The sequence below is a fragment of the Meles meles genome, chromosome 12 (assembly GCF_922984935.1).
Source record: "Meles meles chromosome 12, mMelMel3.1 paternal haplotype, whole genome shotgun sequence".
Lineage (NCBI taxonomy): Eukaryota > Metazoa > Chordata > Mammalia > Carnivora > Mustelidae > Meles > Meles meles.
This window is the reverse complement of record NC_060077.1, coordinates 77,836,207-77,861,178: the sequence shown is the minus strand read 5'-3', so window position 1 is coordinate 77,861,178 and position 24,972 is coordinate 77,836,207. Positions and strand designations below refer to the sequence as shown.

At 38.4% G+C, this 24,972-nt stretch overlaps 1 protein-coding gene across 2 annotated transcripts in view; it reads right to left on the bottom strand.

Annotated features, from left to right (window-relative positions):
• WDR7 (WD repeat domain 7) overlaps positions 1-24,972 on the bottom strand; it is a 372,785-nt gene that overhangs the window by 51,014 nt on the left and 296,799 nt on the right. For both annotated transcript variants that reach the window (XM_046025300.1, XM_046025301.1), the window contains one exon: positions 23,557-23,656. In XM_046025300.1, the coding sequence (XP_045881256.1) occupies positions 23,557-23,656 (100 nt within the window). The remainder of the gene's footprint in view (positions 1-23,556; positions 23,657-24,972) is intronic.

Genomic DNA, 24,972 nt, shown 5'->3' with positions numbered 1-24,972 from the left:
GCCTGGGTACCCAGATGTGAGAAAGTCCTCTGTTTGAGAGTTGAGAGATTTTATCACGTCTATCCTTATTACATGTTCTAAACTTTCTGAGATGTGTTATGAAGAATGATGGGGAATTAATTTTTTAATTTTAAAGAATACCGCTCTTTTGGAAGGATGAGAAGTGGGACAACTTTCCTCTGATTTTTGGTCACTGGCTTCTATTTATATCAGTGGACATAAACCCAAAATAAATTAACTGAGAAACAGCCCAACTTGCATTAGAGACAACTTAGTTGCTTGGGGTTTTGTGCAGATCTGTTGAAGGCAATTTCCTGAGGCTATGCTATATCCCTCCACCAGCCCAAAACGATCCTTGCTAAAAAACTTTAGTTAAAAAGCTCTTATTTTATGACAGTTTGATATTTTAAAAAGCGTATGTTTAGATTTGCTAAAACAAGAAAACACACACTAAATCCACCAGTGCAAATGAATGCTTTCAAATGTTAAAAAATTCAATGATAAAGCTCACTGATACAAATGGTCAAACTATTAACATTTTTCCAGTGGTGAGGTCCTGTTACTCTGAACATACTGTTAAAACAGTTTTATAGAAAACATTTTTGAACCAGACCCTACTTAGGGAATTTGTGAAATCTGACACATACTAATAAAAATTAGCTTTATTATAATTCCCCCAATCTGAATTTATTAAAAATAGGCTTGATAAAGAAATTTTAGTTTGTTCTAATGAAAACACTCTTAAACAACTTCAGTAAAAAGTAACCAACAATTTTAACCTAACCTGTAAATCATGCTTGGACTTATCTTTTCTATAAAACTGTCCAGATACCTCTGGCAAGAATAATTACCTTCTTTTGAACTATTTTACCATTTATACTCATACCAGTACTTACAGTTGGTTAAAATATTTCAAGTATCTTTAAGAAACATGTTGATTTTATCCTCTCTGTACTAACAGAATCAAAACCTATTTTCTCAGGATCTCTGAGATTTTTTTTTAAACACTATACTACCAATCAACACTAAGGATACAAAGGAATTATTAATGCTGATTGTGGATTGGGAAAAAAATGGGAAATATAGAGTAGAATAATTTGATATTTCAAAAACTATGAAACTCCAACACAACACACACACACACACACAAAATGCTCAAAGAAATCCATTTTCTACTAATTACAGCTTAAATTTTAAAAAGTCTTCCAAGATAACTAAGAAGAAAGAGTATCAAGTTATAAGAAATGATATAACACCTATCAGAAGTTAAAATGTATTTTGGAAAACACTCTGGAAATAGTAAATTAGAAGCATGTTATTCAAATATAACCAGAAATCTGAAAAAACTATCATTTACCATAGTACAAGTCACAGCATAATCCTTGTGACATATTTCAAAATTTAGTTTTGAAAATGAATATTCTAGCAACCTGTCAAGCTTAATGTGAAAACAGAATATTCTTTTTATTATCTCAACGTTCTAAAACTAATTTTGCACTAATAGTGCAAAAATTTCACTATTAGTGAAATTTGCACTAATAGTGCAAAATTTCATGTTAACAATACATGCAAAGCTAGTATGGGTTTTTTTAAAACAATAAAAATGTAATAGTGTGTGTGGAATCTTGCTATAGAGGTAGCTATTAAAACTATACAAGACAGAATCCTAAAATTGCTACAACACTTTACCCCACATACAATAAATGTTCTCCAGAAACACTGCAGTATTCTAGGGCTGAATAAGTTGGCTCTCCGAGCTGAGTTGCAATAAGATAGTATGTTTTATTATGAGTGTCATGGAGACGCTGTGAAAAATCAAGAGCCACAGGCAGTCAGCGGCAATGGGTCAATAATGCTCCCAGAGACACTGTGTAGATAATCAACAACAAGGCCTGAGGTTCTCTCTGCACTGCACACAGCTGAAGGGCAAATCAATACAGCCAGGGGAAGGACACTGCCCCGCTCCACTTCCCACAATACACTATGGCTACTCTAGGAAAAACACCCCCAAAATGGAAATAAAGGAAACTTGCTGTGCAACTAGCAATCAACTAACCTTTAACGTATTCACAGATGCCCCCTTCAAATAAGCTTCCAGAAAATCCAAACAGAATTCACTGTAAAGACCTGCCTAAAAATGAAATCAGAGCAAGAGAGAAAAAAACAAATAAAACCACCACCTAAATAGGGGCCAGGGGGAACTACTTAATTGTAAAAAGAGCACACCTGATCTTAGGAATATTTCAGTTTATAATCCAAAAATTAAAGCTTAACCAAAATTTTTATGAGTAAACTCTATAGCAGGAGGTTTTATTTGCTTAACTTTGGGGTCTAATATTGATGATGTTCGAGCCGATCATATCCATGCATATGATCAGCAGAGTGATAAAAAGGAGTAAAACTACTAAATCCAGAAAATTATAAATGAACTCTGAAGTACTTTGTTATAAAAAAATGGAACATTTTAATGTAGTCTACTGCTTATGAAGGCAACATTTTGTCGGCAGTTTTTGTATCTGACATCTCGTTAAATATATGCTACTAATATTTCACATTTTTCAGTAAAAATTTATGGGTAGGAATATGTTGATTTATTATTTCTCAAGAAAAAGGTGATTCATCACATCCATCATTCTGTTAATCATTAGGTGTTATTTCTAAGTTACTATGTAAAGCCATCTTTCTTGAAATGTGGAGAAAATATGCTGGAAGAGAAAAAAGAACAGTGGAAAGCATTTTGAGGGTTATTTCTTATGTTATTACTATTTTACAATTAATGCTTCTTTTTTCCTCCAACAGATAAAATAAACACCTTTAAGCAGTAAAATGTACACTAGTTCAAGTGTAAAATACTGTAAACATTCCTCCAACATAATGTTATAGGAAGGATTGCAATGTTTCTATTGTTAGAACATCAGAAGAATATTAAAAAAGAAAAACAACAATTGTGTAAAATGCCTTGTGAGTGAATTCAGGAAACAAAGCACTGATCTCTTATAGGATTTCACCACACTTGAAAAGAATGTTATTTTTGTAGCCTATTGACAAGAGACTTTCCTGTTTCTTTTTCTTTATTCACTGACAATTATTTACACATACTAAGGAAAATAGAATTATACTGTTTAGTAAGGTGATGTCATAATACTCCTCCAAAATTATGATTCTGGGGACACGTGTCTTTTAACCAGAAGGAACATGAATTAAACAACAATTCCTTTGTTGGTGCTTACTATGTTTTCCTATCAGGAGACTGACAGCGGGGTTACTCTGTGTGTGTGTGTGTGTGTGTGTGTGTGTGTGTATGTGTAATTATTGAAATCCGATGTCTATAAAGTCAAGCATTTAGCTAGGAGAGAAACTGAGCATAACCTGTCCACTCTAAACTCTACATTTATAACTACCTGGTTGGAAGGATATGGTTAAAAGCAGGTTTTCATTTTTGAAAAGTTGTATTTCATTATCTAGTCACCATGACGACAAAATTGAGGTACTACAGCAAGCTTTAGAAAAACACCTAAGAAAGGAAAAGTTGGTTTCTTCAGGTAGTTGGAATCTCTGTAAATATTTATTTTGTTAAAGCCCTAATCTTATAGAAATAATCCAAAGCGTGATTCATGAAAAACAGGAAGTGTTTCATCCTCAACTAAGAAGGTTCAGACACAAATGCCACTGATGATGGGAGACCCAAAATGAAAAGCAATCATATCAGCAGTCTTTAAAAAGCAGTTTTCCTATGGGATCTCTCTTTGTGCCTTCGCGTCTACCTATTATCAGAGAATCTGTGTTGACCTATTTAATTTTAGACCTTCCACCTCTTTGTCAAATCTGGTTGAGATCAGCTTGCCTAAATCCTGCTGTTGTCCTGCGGAAGAGGAGTGTGTGACATGACAGCTGGCTGATTTGCATATTTTCTTCCCATTGGCTGAGGAAACTGCCCAGGCAGTGAAACACTCCAAGACAGGCATGGATTTTAGCTGCTTCCTCATTTTGAAAACTAGGAACATTTCTAAATGTGCTTAAGAGCATCTACAAAACCCAGACACTGTGCATTAGGACAGTGCTTTTTCCCACCTAACATGAGTAGAAGTTCAATAATCTAAAAGTGTACTCATATAGACACCATGCTAGCCGATTAAAAACCCCTCAATTCCAATTGTGTATAGAGGCTTTGGTGTTTGGTGGGATTTTTAAAAGTCCCATAACCACATGATCAATCCAGGTGATTTAAAATCAATGCCAGAGCCAGACAAAGGCTGTTGTAAACAGCTCTCTATTTGGTTTATGGAAAAGGTGAAAAATCTGAGCGAAGCTTTCTTCAGGGAGAGGCTAAACCATAAGACACTAGCTCCAGCCTCTGAGGCCACTTCATTCCCTTGGTGGGAATTCAGAAATACAAAGTGAACCTTAAACCTACCTCTCTCTTGTCCAGAGAAAATGAAGAAAAAACCTCTAAACACTGTGCTTATCAAAAGTGATACCTCTTTCTTGCTAATATGAAAAGAATGCTTTGGCCATGCTATATTTGTATTTAAGATAAGTGTATTCAAGAAGTCAACCATATAGCCAACCAGTGCTCTACCCTTGGAAAAAAAGATACACCCTTTAATCTTAGAAGCACAGGATTACTGAATAATTTCATTTAAGAATACTCGTAAGTTGGGCATCTGGGTGGCTCAGTTGGTTAAGCATATCCTTCGGCTTGGGTGATGATCTTGGGTAACTGGATGGAGCCCCATGTTGAGCTCCCTGCCCAGCAGGGAGTCTGCTTCTTCCTCTCCCTCTGTCCCCCACCCCAGCTTATGTTCTCTCTCAAATAAGTAAATAAAATCTTTAAAAAACAAACAAACAAAAACCCCAAACCCCACAAAACAAACAACAACAACAACAACAAAAAGAATACTCAAAGGTAGGTGCTTTTGAAATCCACCAAATTTTAAAGTAGCGCGTCTGAAATCCCTGGACAAATGTCCCCCATTCAAGTTAGAGATGAAGGTATTACTCTTTGTCTTAGTCTCTAATCTCAAAGCTCTGTCTTCATAGTCTTTCATTACTCTCCTTAGCAGAATCACATGCCACTTATATTTTCTAAGCTAGCATTAAGTTGATATTAAAATGACTCAGAATAATAGTTTTAACATATACCAGGATACAGAAAATGTACAGGACTGTTTTCTTCATAGCCAATCCAAAACAATATCTTTCATAGCTGTTTTAAACCCCTTCCTACTGCAAAATGTTTTACTTTGGTAAACCATGGGTCAGGTACTTCCATTAAGCAGTCAAAATTCTACAGCACATTCTTAAAAAGCAAAACTCTCTTGATGCCACATTTACTCCTAGCTGTGTCTCTTCTCTCATCTTCCCAACCAAGCTTCTTGAAAGACTGGTCTACACAGGCCTGCCTGCCCGTGGCTTCACTGCTGCCAGGCTCCCGTCCCCACAACCACACTGAGACAGTGACCTTCTGTTGCCAGATCTGATGGGCTTCTCTTAATTTTTATCTTCCTTGACCTTTTAGCAGCATTTCTCCATGAGACACTCTCCTCTTTTAGTAGCTGAGACACCACAGTCTTTTGATTTTCTTCATGCCCTCCAGCCATCCATTCTCACGCTTTTGCCAGATGCATCTCTTCCCATCTCATCCTTAAATGGTGAACATTTTGAGGGCTTTGTCCCCCCTTCTCACTCTATCTGAGCTTCTCTTTTGGCTGTATATTCATCCATAGCCATGGCTCTAAACCCATTAACATGTCAATGACATCTAAAGGTTTATCTCTAAAGCCAATGGACAGCTCCACATGAGTATTTACTAGGGTTGTCAAAGTTAACATCAACAACCAAGTGATTAATTTTCCACCACTCCTTATTCCACAAATCTGCTTCTTCTCCAATATTCCCCATCTATTTAGTTGCTCAAACCAAAAACCTAGAAATCATCCTCACTACCTCACTCTCTCAATGACCATACCAAATTTATCATGAGTTCACCTTCAAATATATCTCAAACCAGTCCATTTCTAGCTTCACTATTTCTTGTTCCATTCAGGGATAGTGGTGAGGGATTTCTCATCAATGACTCAAATGCCTCTGTGACCTAGCACCAGCCCATCTGTGGAGTCTTTTTTTTTTTAAGATTTATTTATTTATTTATTTGACAGAGAGAGAGAGATCACAAGTAGGCAGAGAGGCAGGCAGAAAGAGTGAGAGGGAAGCAGGCTCCCTGCCAAGCAGAGAGCCCGATGCGGGACTCGATCCTAGGACCCTGAGATCATGACCTGAACTGAAGGTAGCAGCTTAAACCACTGAGCCACCCAGGTGCCCCCCATCTGTGGAGTCTTGTCTCTTGTTGCTCTGCAAAACAATCTCCTTGGTGTATAATGTCTTTTAGTATATTACTAAGGATGTATTGGCACACAAAATGCCTAGAGTTTCCCCCCAATATGGGAATTTCACTGGATTCACCACTTAGAAAAGCAAGGTAGCTAAGAATGCTACCCCAGTTATGTTTCTGGAGGTGGTGTTAATTTCCTCATAAACATTAATAGAGATACTTATTTCAGTAGTTTACAGCACTAACATAGTAGCTGGTACACAGTAAATACTTAATATCTGTTAAATTAATAAATTATTTGAACAGCTGCTGCTGCAGGGGGAAAGATCCCACCATACTGTGAGAGATAGCCAGGGATAGACAAGTCTTGAATCATGTGTTAGTATTTGAATAGCTGGGGAAAGCTCCCAATTAGGGACAAAGCTATAAGGGGTTAGTAAGATATTGGTGACTTCTGTAAGCACATTTTCAGTTAGTGATTTTTTCTAGTGGGGGATCCCTCCTCTTACAATTTGAAGAACAGAAAAGTCATCAGAAAGGGAACTGTGGAGAGAAAGGAGGCTTATACATGTACCCAGTAGCAGCTGCTTAACGCTCTGTCAGGGGGAGCTGGCCTAACCTAATGATGGGAAAATTCTCAAATGCAATATGAAAATCTAGGATTCTGGTCTCAGCTCAACTCAGGACAATAAGAGAAATTTCCACACAGAAAGGAGTTAACTAAAACCTCGTAAGATAAAATGTTATGATTTTATGTAATATTTCAAAGCAAACATAGGGATATGTAGACCATACTACAAAAATCTACAAGTAGCTATACCCGTGAATAAGCAATATATAAATGTAAAATCTTTGTGTGGAATGGGGGGGAGTGAAGGGGCTGTGATTGGTTTTCTTCCTCTAAACCTTTCTTTAATATTGCTACCTTGCCTTTTCAATGGTGATACCTCCCCATCTAAATCAAATTCCATTAAGACCACCCTAAGGCTCCATTTTTGTCCCTATGATTCTAGATCTAATGCAAGCTATTCCTATTTTTAAACTGATTTTACAGAGCATGTGGACTTCAAATAGTAATTCATGGTAATTCAAACATCATTTGTTCCTCTTATTATCTGCCATCTTATTCTGTAAACCCAGAGCTTCTCAATTCCAGTCCGCCTTAGAATTACCTGGCAGCATCCTATGGAAATGTAGGTATCTGGGTCCCTGCTGCAACAATGCTCATTCAGAGGTTTGAGGCAGGAAAAATCCACTCTGAAATTTCCCATGTGATTCTGGCATGTCACCTGGCTTAGAAAGAACCATGCTGAATCAGTGCCCAGGGAAGTCACAGGAGAGCAACTCTCAGGCAGGTGGAAACATCAGAACTAAGCGCACACACACCATCACATAAAGGAGCTATCGGCTGGCTCTGTATTACCATTCGTCCTCATTTCCCCTTGCATGCACTTCGCAGTTCTCAAAAACCCTTTCACATACTCTGTAAAGCACCTCGTCTTTCTGGCCTCACTTTGCTTTCTGGCAAAAATAAGGATGTTGGCCTCAATTATTTCTTTCAGCCTGAAAATACAATGTGTGCCTGATATATAGTAGACACTCAATAAATATTTGTTGAACGAATGAATGAATGCATGGCTACCTCCCCAAAACCACACAGAGCGTGCTGGGGGGTGGTATTAACAAGGGTTTTGAAAAAACGGCCTGATACCTAGTAAACTTAGGCTTGGAGAAGTTCAGGGACAGGGTTAGGAATTGGATATAAGACTCAGTTTTCTGACTCATCATCTGGTGATCTTTCTTTCAGCGTTCTTGCTGAAAGTTGCCGATTAGACTGTGTTGGGTGAAGGACGGTCCATCTGCTGTATTCTGTATTCCGGCCACTCCTGATGAATGACAAACTGTTGTATATGTGTAATGGCATGTAAGCTGTTACCTTCTTCTTTAACCTCTGTCTACGGTAGAGGCAGTAATTCCAGAGGCTTGATATATGTATCTACAAGTGATAAATCTTGTGAGTTACAGCTGTGTCCTTGTAGATTTACAACTATAAGTTTTAATTCATCTCTGACAACGCATTTACATAAATTACAGCAACACAGTAACAATGCCATATGCTGGGATGTTCACCCAGAGAAAGTCAAGAGGCTTACGGGAGCTGGCTTTCTTTCTATTACAAAGGGCCACTCTGAGTATATATGAGAAAGCAGCTTTTTGTTTGGCGTGGTGGGTATTATACTGATGTCTTCTTGCTCTTGACATTCCTTTGAAAGTAAACTATGTTTCAACACCTTTCAACACATTAATGAATTTTCTACACTAAGGTGTAACTTCACAGAGCGGAAGAATTACCTAAATGGCTCAACATTCAGAGGAATGAATGGGAATTATTTCTAAGCACCCACTCTGTCTTCAAGTGTGGCTGTTTAATAGCACTCTGAAGTAGGAGCACAAGTCGGCTGAGCTGGGAGGGAAGAGGGACAGTGTGAGGTAATCAAAGGTGACCCTCTCCTTCCAGTGCAATCAAGGGAAAGGCCTTTGGCTTCAGACAGGACACAGAAAAGAATAGAACCAGATCTTTTGAGGCCTATCCTGTACTCTTCAATCCCAGCTCACTGTTCCTATCGGAATAAAAGGGTAAGCCGATTCTTTCAGAGTAACTTTGTATTAGTCTACTTAGTTAAAAAAAAGTTTCCTACTAAGAGTTTTTTCTTTTTAAAATTTTTATTGATCCAATTTTTTAAAGTAAATGCTACCACCAACGTGGGGCTCAAACTCATGACCCCAAAATCAAGAATTGCATGCTCTACTGACTGACCGAACCAGGTGCCTCAAGAGTTTCACTGTTAAACCAAGACTAAAGTCTCTTTCAAGTTTAGAAACTCAAAACTTTAAAGATGACTATCAATCAACCCAACCACTACCATTTACTGAACTTAACTTTAACTTAAAATGTAACAGTAAAGACACTAAGTATCATATATATGTTAGCTCAACTAATCTCTAAGAAGACCTAAAATTATTCCCATTTTACAGGTAAGGAAATAGTTTAAAGAGGTTGGTTATGTTCTTAAGGTCAACTCCCTATCCTCAGGTAAGATGACAGCCTTCTCGTTATCTCAGGGATGAATTGCAATTCCTCAGTCATGATAATTCCATGCAGGAAAAGGTGATACAATTCTGGTCAGTTCAGACATGAGAACAAGGCTTTTTGAGGGTATATCTGCTTTAAAACTTCCTCCTGGGGAGCCTGGGTGGCTCAGTGGGTTAAAGCCTCTGCCTTCCGCTCAGGTTCTGGAATGGAGCCCTCCATCAGGCTCTCTGCTCAGCAGGGAGCCTGCTCCCTGCCTGCCTCTCTGCCCACTTGTGATCTCTGTCTGTCAAATAAATGAATAAAATCTTTAAAAAAAATTAAATAAAAACTTCTTCCCAACTCTGGCCAGTACTCTCTGCATAGGTGGCTATGCCCAGTGCTGGTGGTCTAGCCTGAGACCAATATACCAAATGCAGCAAAACAGAGAGATGGACAGACTACAGTCCCTGACCATACCATTGAGCTGCTCATTTTCCCAGATACCTCTGGATGTCTTGTTATACAAGATAATGAAGTTTTAAATTTAATGCCTCTTTTGTGGCTTCTATTACTTTGTAGATGAAATATTCTATTAAATCTTTCTAATAATTCCACAATTCTTTCATTTTAGAAATTCCTCTCTATGCCTAATCTAAGTCTATTTTTTTAAAAGATTTTATTTTTAAATAATCTTCAAACCCAACATGGGGCTTGAACCCACAACCCTGAGATCAAGAGCCCCACACTCCAACTGAGCCAATCAGGCACCCCCTAAATCTTCCTTTTTACATGACTCTTTTTCTACGAGTTTACAAAGCGCTCATCTGCTCCCCCCAAAATTTTTTGATGAAATATTGTTTTTACTTTTTCATTATGGCATCACTTTATATTTTAATTCAGTATATGTACCTAAGCGGCTGTATTTTGAGGTTGATCAGAGTCAGCTGGTTCTGTCATGCTTTCTAGCCCTCTTCTTTACTCAGACCCCATGGATTCCGTTCAAGGCCAGATCAACTGTTGCTTGGACCACCGTCATGGAAGCCTCACAGAGCAAACCTTCTTCAGTCCATCCTCTGTGGCCCTGACCTTCCAAAATAGAATGTCTGATCCTGTGGCTCTCCTGCTGAAAACTCTTCAAACGGTCTTGCTGAATGTACCACTACACATTCAACATAGTATTAATTTATGTGCACCCTAAAAACTTTTAAATCTGTTCCTAGCATTGAAAAACTGCAAGGTTTTTACATGAAAACCCAGATTTTCAGCTTTCTTGAAAAATCAGACCAGGTCAAGGTCCACAGTTGCACAGGGCACCAAGTGACAGGATCTGATCCCTGTACATGGAGTGTGTGTTCTCCTGTCTGCCACAGCACCCCCTCCCCAACCTCCTGGCTCTCAGTTCGATCCCTACCACTCAAGGACAGTAGCCCGGTGCATTTTACTAAAGACTTACACTGCTCTTTTTAAAAGAGTAGCATTAAAGAGATACACATTTCTTGCAAGGTGCTATCAAAAATGGAAAAATGAAAGATAAAGCAAGAGGGCTCACCTTATTCTATCAATTCACGCTACCTGCTTCATCTCTGCAGGTGTTTGAGTTCGTCTCTTCTGATCTATGAGACGGAGACTATGAAGCAACCCATCTAGGAAAGGCCTTCCATGATCTCGCCCCTCCTAACCGCTGGCTTTCTCTCTCTTCTCTTCTCTTTTCTCTTCTCTTCTCAATTCCACACTCCTTTGCAACCTCTGTTCCCAGCACAGCCCAAACTTTCACAGTTCCTGGAATGCACTAGAGTCTAAATGATGCCTCTGCACTTTTGTTGATGATTCCTTGTCTCTCTGAAGCTTTCTTCCTCCATGCGAGCCTATGGAGCCCCCACTCAAGGCTCAGTGCACACGTCACCCTCTTTATGAACCTTTTCCTGCCCTTGTCTCTTACCTCCACAGGATTCACCTTTTCCTACCTTGTGTTGTCACTCTCTGTTGTGGCACTGAAACACTTCATTGCACTTACTCGCTTCACCTTTGTCATCGCTGCTGGACTACAGATTTCTAGCCCATAAAGTGGTCACTCCCTTCTGCATTTCACAGTGTCCTGTAAATTCCTCTAGGCACCACGTAACAGAATCTCTCTTTGAGCATGTAATTGAATTAAATATCGGAAGAAATTATAAAATAAGAGTGGGAAGATGGTGTTAGAAAGATACATCATGCATACCCATGAAATTAGGTGTAGGTGAGACAAAGTGTACAGAACAGGCAAAGTGTAAACATCTAGGATTATACTCTGAGCCTGCTTTACACGGATCTTTAATTTCCCATCCTACTTCAACAAACAGAAGATGGCAAGGTTGAGAAAGAAAAATGTTCTAGAACTATCATCAATGAACCAATTATAGAAAGAAAAGGCCTTGTTCTCACATCAAGAGATGAAAAATAAAATTATCTTGATAGGATATAAATTAAAATGAAATGTTTAAGACACATATCATTTTACATGATGCTACACGGGAGCAACATTTCTGATGAGCTGAGCAACTCCCCAGGCTGACTGTACTAGATCCACAGGCTTTTAGGACACCTCCCCCCACCTCTGTCCTCACCAGATGTGAGTTCCATGAGGAGTTCTATTTGGGATAGGAGTTAGCAAACTTTGACAGCAAGCTCATTTAAAACATCAACATCTCTTTAAAACCTATCATGAGGGGCGCCTGGGTGGCTCAGTGGGTTAAGCATCTGCCTTCAGCTCAGGTCATGATCCCATGGTCCTGGGATAGAGCCGCACATCGGGCTCCCTGCTCAGGGAAGAGCCTGCTTCTCCCTCTCCCTCTGAAGCTCTGCCTGCTTGTACTCTCTCACCTTCTCTGTCAAATAAATAAATAAAATCTTAAAAAAAAAAAAATAAAACCTACCAAAAGCTGCAGACTCATGTCATTATATGTGTTTTAGAGTACTTAGGGATTGCATTTATTGAATGACTACTACACGCCAGCCCTGATTCAAAGTACCTCGTATATCAAGAGTAGATATAAAGACTATAAGGCAGTGAATCCAGGATGAGTTCAATGTACCGTGACTCTCCTACCCGGTATTTTCTGATTTTATGGACTACTTGCATGAGATATCTAAATACACGAGCATACACACATACATACACATGTGTATTTTCTATTTTTTTTTTTTGTAATGTGTTGAGAGGAAAAAGAGAACGTCTAGGAAGGAAACTGAATGACATTTAGAAATGTACCTAAAACGTAAATTTTGAAAATCAAAATAAATTTTAGGCTACCTAATGCTTTTGCAAGGATGTTTTGAAATGCTTGTAGTAACTGCTGGCTTTGTAAACAAAAGAACTCTCTGCCTCATGTATTTCCAATCACAGATATTGCCAAGTATTTTAATTGTCTTTCTCAGGGCAAAAATCTTGAATACTACCACTCAAAATATACCACAAATGTAAGAAGTACACAGTGAGTGACAGCGTAGATAAACAACAGGAAAATATGCAGTCTGCTCAAATTATTCTTTAAAATTGTTTAAACGTTCTGAATAAATGATGGTCTAATTTCAAGCACTGTTCCAGATATCTGTTTCTCTTCCTAGAGATTCTTCTCTAAATAGCATTTCACTTTCAAAACAGGAAACTTGTTAGGTAATTCTTCAACACGGTGTTAGGAAGCCATTGTCTTCCCCAACCATTCGTCTTATTATCACCCTCGATGCCATATTTCTGGCTGGTGCTCAGAGGACGTCATAGGAAGCACCTGCCATAAACCCAGCTGCTGAAAAGAGCAGGAAGAAAATACCTAAAATGTCACAGTCTGACTAAGTACTGTAGTCAATTCTCACTGCAATTTTTGCAATCATCACATAAGTGCCCTTGATGTATAAATGTTATAGACTTCTGCTCAGTGAAAACTGTGCCTGAAGCTTCAAAACTCTGCCTTAAAGAAACATCAATCTTACTGTCCACCACATACCTCAGGCCCACTGCTCCTTCTAACTACAGGTAAAATCTTTGTTATTTTTGGAGAGAAGAACACACTGTTTTCCAAACTTCGATTGATATAGGTGGGTTTGCTGACATTTCTGCTGAGTCTTGAATATTATTAGCTTTCTTTGGATATACAGTAGCCTCAGAGTGCTTGCCAAAAGTAAATGTATTCTGGAAAATTATATTGGTTTATTTTTATTAGAGTGCTTGAAATCTCATGCTGAAAACATTTTCGTATCTTGCCCTGCCCCCTTTTTCCTAAAAACATTATTTATGGAAAATGCCAGCATTCAGTTGTTTAACACTTTGCTAACACCATGTAACTTTATTTAGAAAATCTGTTACTTAGTGTTTAATAAGCTACACATAAGCGCTGTCTCTAGGTACCTCCAGGAATAACTGTTTTTCAGCTAAGATTTGTGCAATTCCAGGTGTTAAGATAATCTGAAAACTGCTCTAAAGGAACCATTAACCTACGTGCAGGAAAACAGCGGCTCGTCTTTGGTTAGCATGTTTCCCCTATGCTCTCTTGCTCCTCTGAGCTTTGCAGATGTTATCACTTCTGCCTGCCATAAAGTCCCTTGATCGTCTCCTTCTTTGCCTAACCCCTAATTGTGAATGGCTCAATTCAGATGTCCTCTCCTTTCGAGAAACCTTCCAGACCATTCTCCCTAGACTCCTAAGCAAGTCTAGGCTAGTATTGTCCCCTGTGTTCTCCCACAGCAGTCTAGATGGCACGGCTGCAAAGGGTCATCACAGTATTCCGACCACAGGTTTATGTCTTGTCTTCCATACCACATTATAAATTCCTTGAGGGTAGGAATAGTTCATATTTATTTCCTAAGGTCTTGCATATAATATGGTGTCTGGAACAGAGAAGAGCCATCATAAAATTTTAATTATTTTATTTTTTTAATATTTCAAAAAATAAAACGAGTGATTAACTCCTGAATAAATGAATGAATAGTCTGTCATGTGAGATGAGAAATACAGGCGACAAAACAGACCAACTGTGAGGTTTCATTTTTTATGAGAATAACTGCAGGTCAAGAGTCATTCTGTTCTTCTCAGGAATGCTAGGGAGGGTAAAAAGAAACTCATAAACTGTGGGAAAATAGTTTCAGAGCATTCCGGCAATCAAGTGCACACATCTTCTGACCTAGCACTCTATAAGCAGGAATTAAACCCCCCAAAATCAGATAGGCATTTACATAAATCAGGCCATTCAACGTAGCACTGTTTGTAATGGTGAGAAATGGGGGAAGAAGGGGGGCTTCAATGTTAATCAATAGAAGTTTGGTTAATGAATTCGCCTACATCTGTGTTTTGGAATACTGTGCAGTCGCCCAAACAGTTTTAAACAGCCCTTCATAGTTAGTGTGCCCAATGGTGAAGTCCTGAACTTCATCCCTACTCCTTGCCTGCTTTTCTTCCGGCTGTTAGGGCATCTTCGTCCATCTCAATCACCCCTGTCCTCTCTCTCTCACCACTGCCTCCCCCTTACCTGTCCCACACTGCACCTACATCTGAACAATCACCAAGACCTGTTGGCTCTCCTTCATCCACCTGCTTTTCTCCATCTCTGCTGCAACAACCCTACTCCCAGCTCGGCAGCAAGCAGTCTTTTAAAATAAAAATGGGTCAAACCAATTCCGATTTTTAGAATCTTTCCCACAGAGAGAAAAGCACTGGCGTATAAAGCAATATATTCCAAAATGCCTATTGCAGCCTTGTTTTTAAGAATGCAAAGCTGGATTCAATTTGAGTATTTCATCAACAGAAAAAGAGTTTTCTAAAAGGTTCTATGTTTTATAAAGAACATGCTAGATTAATGGCTTTCAACTGGGAGGTCTAGCTAGGATACACTATTAAGACTTTTAACTCGAAGAGTAGTGTGTTTATTGTGATTCCAACATTGTGAAATAAAGAACAAAAGCCTTCCAAAACCAACAAATAAAAAATAATTTTTTAAAAGCAGATATAATTTCCCTGCTTAAAATTCATTAAAGGCATCCCATCACGCTAGAGTAGAAGCTGAGATCCCCACCCTGGCTTTCCTATCCAGCTCCACCTCCAACCTCTCTTCTGCTTGCTCACAAAATCAGTGCCCCCTGCACTTGCCTTTTTTCTGTTCCCCAAACTTTCCAGTGTTCTTTGTACCACCTGCTCCTTGTAATACCCTTCTTCTAGATGACGGTACCGCGTGAGGCTAAATGCCATCCCCTCAGTGTGTTCATGCCTGAGCACCGGAAGTATGTACCCCGTCATTCCACTATATTATCCTACTACTACACCCTGATGGTTCCTCGTTTAGCTTCTTCTCTCCTGTCACTAAGAAAGACGCTCCCTGAGAGCAGAATCCATGCCTGTTTTATCTGCAGCTAACAGCTGGCATTCATCACATTCTTGCCATTACTGCATAAGACAGATAGACTCACCGGAAGACATAATACATGGTTAAGTAAAAATACGAACATGTTGGGGCGCCTGGGTGGCTCAGTGGGTTAAAGCCTCTGCCTTGGGCTCAGTTCATGATCCTAGGGTTCTTGGGATGGAGCCCAGCATCGGGCTCTCTGCTCAGCAGGGAGCCTGCTTCCCTTCCTCTCTCTGCCTGCCTCTCTGCCTACTTGTGATCTCTGTCTGTCAAATAAATAAATAAAATCTTAAAAAAATAATAAAATTTAAAAAAATACGAACATGTTGCAGAAGACATATTGAGGAAGAGGGAGGGGGTAATATTATTTGTGTATTACAGAAAGCAGCCTAAAAGGATTTACAATAAACGGATGAAACAGGAATTAACTCTAAGGGATAGGTAACGGCGGACTTTAACTTTCCACTTTAACTATTTTGTTACTGTTTGAGTTGTTTTTTTAAATGAGCATGAATTACATTTGTAGTCAAAAGAACCAATCAATATAATTCATTTCGGGAAAAATGGAATGCCAGGGAAGAAAGCAGGTACACCTCCTCCCTCGCCAGCTTTCCTTAAGTTCCTCTTCTCTTGCTCTCTTGGAAATGCTAATCACTCAAACACTGTATCTAGACATCTCAGGGGGAGGATGGAAATGACACAAATTACTCTATTTTGACTGGCTAGGTATCAGTGGATCATTATTGTCAAAGAAAACAAAACACTCCTGTTAGGGAAAACAACACAACAACAGAACTGTTACAGGAAGCTTCCTGGTGACGAAAAGAAGAAAGAGAATCGGACACTGGCCATAGCCCACCAGATCCAGAGATGAAGCAGAATAAAAAAATCTTAGACCACTCCATACCCAATAAAAATCAAACAACAACAAACCTTAAGATTCTAACTACAGTTTTCTTTTGGGTTATAAAAGCAGCTACACACCCATGCAACGTAAGAAGTTCTTGTGATTTACATAAAAAGCTAAGTTCATAAATAAATATATCTGAATTTCAATAGATAAGGAATATATGATATGCAAATGAGGGAGAATGAGAACATTCACAACTATTCCTATTGAAAAGAAGAGAAACTACAAAAAATTATGCTACCTAACTCCTGAGAAACTGAAAATAAGGGTAATAATAAAATGGTTGAATTACTGAATTAATCTCTTATATCTTAAAAAGGATGAAGGAAACAGATATGGAAAATTATATAGTAATAAAGTCCTTGAAAAAAAAATCCAGTGGTGGTTAATATAGGACTTTAAATATATGCAATCAGGTAGGCCAACAACTGAAATATGCTGGCAGCTGAGAATATACTGTATTTAAAAATTAGCCTAAAATTACTTTACCCAGAAAGATTCTAATATAGCAGTAACATTAAAAGTAGTATTTGTAAAGATTTAAAAAAATCATTGAAGGAAAAATATCAGTAGGACAAAAGATTAATGGTGTGGAAAATTAGGATAAACAAAAGAATATTAAATATAACCAGATAAGGACAGATCAGTAAGTATATCTAGAAATCTGCTCATTACTTGACTTGATATCCTATTCATTCATTCTCCTTGTAAGATTAATCAAGGAGTCTGGAAATAAGAGCAGCAAATAAAATCATAAGAAAGAAACTGCAACAGATCTACCTGGTATGAAGGCTGGTGTGTAACAGCAGGAGCCAACAGAACCAGGTTGACTGACTGTGTCTTATTTAACCAACGACTAAATAATAATCATGATGGCTAACATTTTTTAAGCCCTTACTATTGGCTGACATTTGCTTCATATATATTTATTCTTTTAATCTTTACAATACAATGTTATGAGAGTTACTGTGTCCATTTTGTAGATGAATCAACTAAAGCATAGAGAATTGAAGGACCTTACTTAGGCCACAAAGCTAACAAGGAACTCCAAGGGGCTAACAAGGATTCAAACCCAAGTGGGTCGGGCTCCAGAATCTGCTCTTACTGCCTTTTCTAATATGTAAGAGAAAATACATAACTTGCTAATTAATTTTAAAATCAAATTTGGTATGTTGCAAATACCATCAAAGATATAATTCATCTGAGCCAGATAAATGCGTACCAGTAAAGAATTTGAGAGGCCATATAACTCAGTGGGTATAAAGAAATCAAAGGAAGGTCAAAGGAAAATAAATTTCAATGAAATTATTAATGAAAACAGGGCCAATTTTCATTATTTTAATGTGGATTATCATCAGCATTTTTGTTAATCAGGAGTGCTAGTATGCCCAAGTGTATATATTCAGCGCAGGCAGATGTTCAATATAATCTAAAGACAAAAGGAAACGGCATTTCTTGAAATCTTCACTGTGCCTGAAACGAATCATTCCACAGACATTTCTGAGTGCTTCCTGTGTAATTGGGGGAGGACCATGATAGAACAACAGAGGATGGTGTTACTGAATGAAAAGTAGCTCAGAGGAGGAGGGGATTGATTATGATGATCAAAGCCAGAATCTCAAAGGCTCTGAAGCACAAAGGTCAAGGGCCTAACTTAGGTTTAGCAGAGGACAAGGTAGATTTCAGGTATACTGTTAAGGGAAGTTGACTGAACTCAATGACTGGATATAGATGGGAAAAGGACGCAATTCTTACGATGTCCTAGTATAATTGCACCACTAACAGAAAAAGGTAGGTTAGAAAAGATGCTGGTAGAATATAGGCTTAGATGTTCTAAAACACTGAATTTGAAACAACGACAAGACAGCAGAATGGAAATGTCTAACAGACAAAAACTTTAGGGGATGGAGTTTAGGCTGAGCCCAATTATACGGGGACATGTGAAGTTCAATGCATCTATCCTACATAGAATAAGGAATCTGTTAAGGCCAGAGGAACTCAACATGCAGGCTGATTACTCTTTATAGCATTAAGCTGTGTGATGGGTTACACGTCAGCATTCCAGAATTTACCTTCAGTCTAGAATGGATTATAGCTAGACCTCAGTTGTCACAGTGCTATGAATACAATCAATCTTTGCTTCTATTTTTTCCTTCATTATCTGGCCCATGGCAGACCTGGTCATGGTCCACTACAGAAATATAGGTACCTTTCATGACTCATAAGAAAGAGGTTTCTCTATGCTCTTTCTGAAAAGATATCCCTAGAAACAATTTGACAAGGTGTTTCTGACTAACTAAAAATACTACTATGCCCAAAATTACCCACATATTTTTGATATAATTAAGGCATACTTTGTTTTCATTTACCATGTCATATGTTTCTTATTATACTTTTTACTCCAAAGACTCAGTGTTTTATTTGATCCAAGTGTATTCTACTATACATCCACTATGTTCTAGGCACTGAAAAATAGGCTTCAAAAATGAGTTAAGGAACTTAAATTTTCAATGATAAAGTTCTCTTAATAATTCAAGATTTAGATAAGACTTCTGCCGCACTTTCTGTCATATATCACTGTTTTTTGAGCACTATGGCAAAGGAAGTAAATATCTGTATTTCCCACAGTGGATCAGATACCCCCAAGTGACACGGAACAACCTTCGAGAGGAAAACTAGCTCAGAGGAGCCTGGGAGAAACCTGTACAGAGCAGGCAGGTATTTATTACAGAGGCCGTGTTTCAGAAAGATTGGAAAATCAGTGAGACATAATATCAAGTCTGCCAAACCAAAGGCAAATATTGCTAGAGGGAGGATTTTCATTGCTGATTTAACCACACACAAACCTGCAGCTCTAAGGATTCATGGAACTTAATTAGTCTGCTTATCAAGAATACTGCCTACCAACAAAATTTAAGTACTTCATAGAGAGTTACTTTTCTTTTTTTTTCTTTCTTTTTAATTAAGCAAAATTCGAGTCAGGTATAGGCCCCAGTTGCTAGCAGTTGCCAGGTAAAAGTGAAGTCAGCAGCACAGCCCGATTTTTAACTACCGAGCTGCCTCAGAGTTCTGATTTGCACAATCAGTAGAGAGTCAGCCTAACAGCACAGGCAAGAGCTGCCTTTAGGAAGAACAATCTACACATGGCCTAAGGCAGCCCTGCCACCAAAGTGCTCCTCACTGACGACTGTGAACTGGCCCCAGAGTCTACAAACACCCTCAGGTCTCCATGTGACCTTGCATGTTCTCTACAATGAAGGTAATTGAATTGCAATGTGATGCATTTCCAAGTTTATCTGAATACAATAGCAACCTGTGCTTACTGAAGACTCACCTAAGAATTTCACATCAATTACTTATTTACTTCTCACGCAAGAACAGGCACTATTTCTACTACCTTTACGGTGGGGAAAGTTCAGCTCAGACAGGTTGAGAAACTTCCCCAAGGTTATGAAATTCACAAGCGGTGGAGATGGGATACAAGCTGCCCAGTTTCTAATTCATCTTCTCTGCTACATTACACTGCAGCATTTTAATGGCCTTTGTAGTTAAATTCGCTAACTCTTCCTCCTTGGTGAGCTAAGGCACAGCTCAGGAAACTTTTTCTGATAAGGGCCCCATAGTAGATATTTTCAGCTTTGCAGACCATGTATGGTCTTTGCCAGCGACAATGACTCAATTCTGCCGTAGTGTGACCGCACCACACATGGCCCTCAAAGCAAGGAGCGTGGCTGTGTTCCAGCAGAGCTTCATTTACTGAAGCGGCGGGGGGGGGGGGGGGGGGGGGGGGGTGTCTCAGCAAGAGCTTGAGAACGCTCAAGTAAACTTCATGCTCCAGACAGATATGCATATGTATTCTGTGGCTTTGTATCATCTCCTACTGTGTGTGTTTGGGAAGAACAAGTAGAAAGAAAATGGATTAAAACAACAACAACAACACCACCACCAGCAGCCAATGCGAAAAAGTAAGGAAAAGGAGAGTTAGTGTTTCTTTACTCCCTGTACCAACCAATCTAGCAACGATGACAGGGAATCCGCACGATCTCCCTCTTCTCCCCCAGTCCTGTGTTCTCTGCATCCTGGACAGACCACAGCAGATTCTCCCATCAGCTGTGACTCTCCCTGTATGGTGGTTACATCTTATCTTTCCACCTAATGGGAACTCCACCCCCTAGAGTCCAGTGAATTTTTTTTTTTTTTTTTAGATTTTTTATTTATTTATTTGACAGAGAGATCACAAGTAGGCAAAGAGGCAGGCAGAGAGAGAGGGGAAAGCAGGCTCCCTGCCGAGCAGAGAGCCCGATGCGGAGTCCAGTGAATTTACTAATTATCCTCTTTACATGTTTTGGGTCCTACTTCCGTGTCTCTGCTCATGCTAGGAAAACTGTCCCACTCTCTCTGTCAACTGATTCCAACAGCTAGTCAGGGAATGCAGTACTGCATTCCCAGTTCAAAATCCCTAGTCCTTGGATTCACCTCTGAGACACCATTTCTGAACATGCCAATTACACTTGGGCATTGTTTCAACGGGTAACTCGCTTACTTCAAATGCTACCACACTGACGCCACAAAAGATTGAAGAGAATCCCCAAAGCGTCACTGGCATTGGATGTAACTGGTAACCGGCAAAAGCAGTTAAGACTTAGAGATGCAGCTTCATTTTCATGTTCTCAGTGAGTAGAAGAAAAGGTAACCTTTACTTTCATACAGCGCTGGAAGGTGAAGGTTTTTCCGTCATATAACACTAACGGTAATCTGGGACATCAAAATCCAGAAGCTGCAGTGGACAAAAATCTGGAGGCACTAAAATGTCTAAATGAACTAAAATGATGGACAGAAAATAAAACGGACTAAGAATGACATTACAAATTCCTGTTAAGAAAGAATGCCTTTGATTAGTAAGTGTATCCTAATTGAATTAAAAAGAATAAAATATCCAAATTATTATGTTTTTTGCATGCTTCCAAGACCTTCACTGAGACCACTTAGGAGGAAGAAAACTGTCAAGAAATGTACAGTGCAGGACAGTTCGGTACTCTGTTCTTAATTCGTAACTGCTGTTCTTCCTTTGCGCCTCTGGGTTACTCCACTGTGCCCAGAGTGCATCACGTTTCTCTCTGCTGGTTTTGCCAACTGTGTCTTGTCCAGTAACAGTCTTCTCTCTGCTTTCTATACTTCAATTTTAAAGAAGCTTGGAAAGGTCCCTTTGTTCTTTCTTTCTTTTCCTTTTTTTTTTTTTTTTTTGGTCTTTCCTTATTGATGTTTGTGATTTATTTCTCTCGAGTCTGCTAGTAATGATATACTCTCATTTTAAAAAACTGTCTTACGAGAATAGATGCTGAAAACGCCACTTGAAGAATCTGTCCGTTTTAGGAGAGAATCTTATAGACAACATGGGACTTAATTTTTAAACAAGTATTTAGAGTGATTTCACTGCTCGGAGTTCAGAGTAAAAAAAACAAACATATGGCCACTGATAAGGAGTTAATGTCTTAAAAAAATTGACAGAAACAAAATTCAACAGTTACACAAGTATGGCAAATGGTCCACCCTCTACGCTCTCACACAAAATGCACACTTACACATTAGAGACTGAGAATGTTTGCATAAAGAAACGTGTTCAACATTCCAACAGTATCCCCTAAACTTGTCTGACTCCTGAAATTTTTATCCCCAACATCTATTAGCAGCTCTTAGAACTACTGTTTTCATGGAAAGCAGCCAGGGAAGCTTTTGGAGAATTAATTAATAGCCTCTTAAATTTTAGAGGCAGTATAAAATTTTAGATATATCCTTATGAATTTCTTCATATTCCTTCTGGAAATTCCTAATACAGTTGACTACATACTTATCTAACACAGTTGAATATAATTCCTAATACGGTTGAATAGATCAGCATTGATAAATGCTATAATGAAACATAAGAAGTTATGACTTGGAACTATTTATCAATGAGTCCTATAAATTCACCATGATCACAGGGGAGCTTAGCCCTGGTTTTGCCATTTGTTAACAGTATGACCTCTGGGATAAAGAGATTTAAAGCCTCTCTTGGAACTTTGATTCACTTATATCTGAAGTGGGGCCAGACTTGCCCTGTCTAACCAACTGGTACATTTTGAGAATCAAGTGATCAAGATGAAAATTAAAATCAAGAACAATTCTTCAATAAACAATAAAGTGTTATAAAAGTACAAAAAGATTTATAAAAGTATAAAAGTAATATATTATCTCATCAGTTTCTTTTTTCTTCTTCTCTTGAACTCTGGCTAGGATGCTGTCTTAGAATTGCCAAATCCCTTGTTTTACTTAGAAAATTAATTTTTGGTTAGTCATTAATCATAATAACGTACACCAAACATTTTCAGAAAATGCCTGGCAGGGGCGCCTGAGTAGCTCAGTCAGTTAAGTGTCTGCCTTTAGGTCAGGACATGATCCCAAGGTCCTAGGATCAAGCCTTCTTGGCTCTCTGCTCAGCAGGCAGTCTGCTTCTCCTTCTCCCTCTGCCCCTCCCCCCTGCTCATGCTCTCTGTCAAATAAATAAAATGTTAAAAAAAAAAAAAAAGAAAATGCACGGCAAAAATAGAAGAATCAGAAAACTGTTTAAATGAAGAGACTTATTGAAAAGTAGCTGGCAAGCAGAGCCACCTTTCTCTAGGCTCTATTATGAACCCATCCGTAGCCGCCCTTCGATGCCAGTGAATAAAGACAGTAGGGCTCTATATTCTTTGAGTCCTTCATTAAACTATTGATCCCTTTAGCATTATCCATAATGTTCCAGCAGCTCAGCACGTCAACTGGTGAAGTGCTAGTCTCTCACTCCTTTCAATAACTTCCACACTTTATGGAGAGGAAGTCACAATGATTTATTTACCTGACATTTTCCAGTCCGGATGTCGTACAGGGCCACTGAACCATGGCGAGCTCCAACTGCTATTCTGTGATTCCGCTCATAATAGCTGACCATGTAGAACCTGAATTGAACATTTTAACAACAACAAAAACAAAACAAAAAACCCAGGTGAGATGACCTGCACATGGAAGTGGACAGAACGTATCTCAAAGATAGAGGTCAGCTCTGATACATATTTTTAAATAAATATATGTATAATTAATACATCAAGATTTTTCAGAACTGTTTCATTTTAGTAACTCTTAAAATCAACTGAAAGAAAAATGTTGCAAAATACCACTTAGGCTATTGATAATTATTTTCAGTAGAAAACAACTTCATCATTACAAACACCTTTGAATTTTCAAGCAAGAAATAGGGTCAAATAAGAAAACTCAGTTTTGCTATAGTAATTATTATGCAAATACTTCTACTTAAACAGAATGGAAAAGATGAAAAGGCTTACATATTCAATCCAATGATGGTCTCACATTTTATTATAGTATTAAGGAGTGAAACATACTTTCTAGCAGATCATAAAAAAGCTACATTAATGTTATGCTTAAGTACATATCAATAATGTAGAATGAAATTAGCAAGTTATCCATAAGAAAAAGGCAAAATCTGGCAAATTCCATAGATGTTCCACATTTACCGGTTTATCTAAATGACAGCTAGGACTAAAGGTAGTATAAGGAAGCACATTTGGTATTTATTTGGCATTACATGAAAAGAAAACTGAGGGAGGATGATTTGAAGGTTATAAGAGGTTGATTTATTTTTATTTATTTCTTTTTTCTAAGTTAATTTGCATGAGTGGATTAGATATCTGCATTCCTGATCTATGCTTTGCCATAAAGATTTCCCAGCCATCTGGCTGGAGCCTGGGAAGATATAAATAAAAATCACTACAAGTGTAAATAAGGTATGATTTTATATCCCCAATGAATTCTGAATATACCTTCCCATTATCTAGTGCTATTGTCTCAGTAGGAGTTGCCCAGACGAACAAGTGGCCTACGTTAAATATTTATGAGGATATTCCATCAATTCTACCACACATTCCTTGACTTTCTTCTCTGTGGTCGTCCTACCAACCTAACTTTTCTGTTACCATTTTTTTAAAAGACGGGCAGGGGAGGGAAAGGAGATGACAGCAAGGAAATATTTCTCTAATGCTTTCTTGAAATGGAGTAAAAAAAAAAAACAAAAAAACTACAAGGTCACGTGACGACATTTCTGAAATTCTGGTAAGAGCGGCTGGGAGACAAGACTAGAGTTTTAAATGTGAACATTTTGAAACCAGCGACATTGTGATAAAGCCATCTCGGCATGGGATGGCATTAGGACATTCACACACAGTACGTCAATCTGGAAAATGATATACTCAGTTTTAAG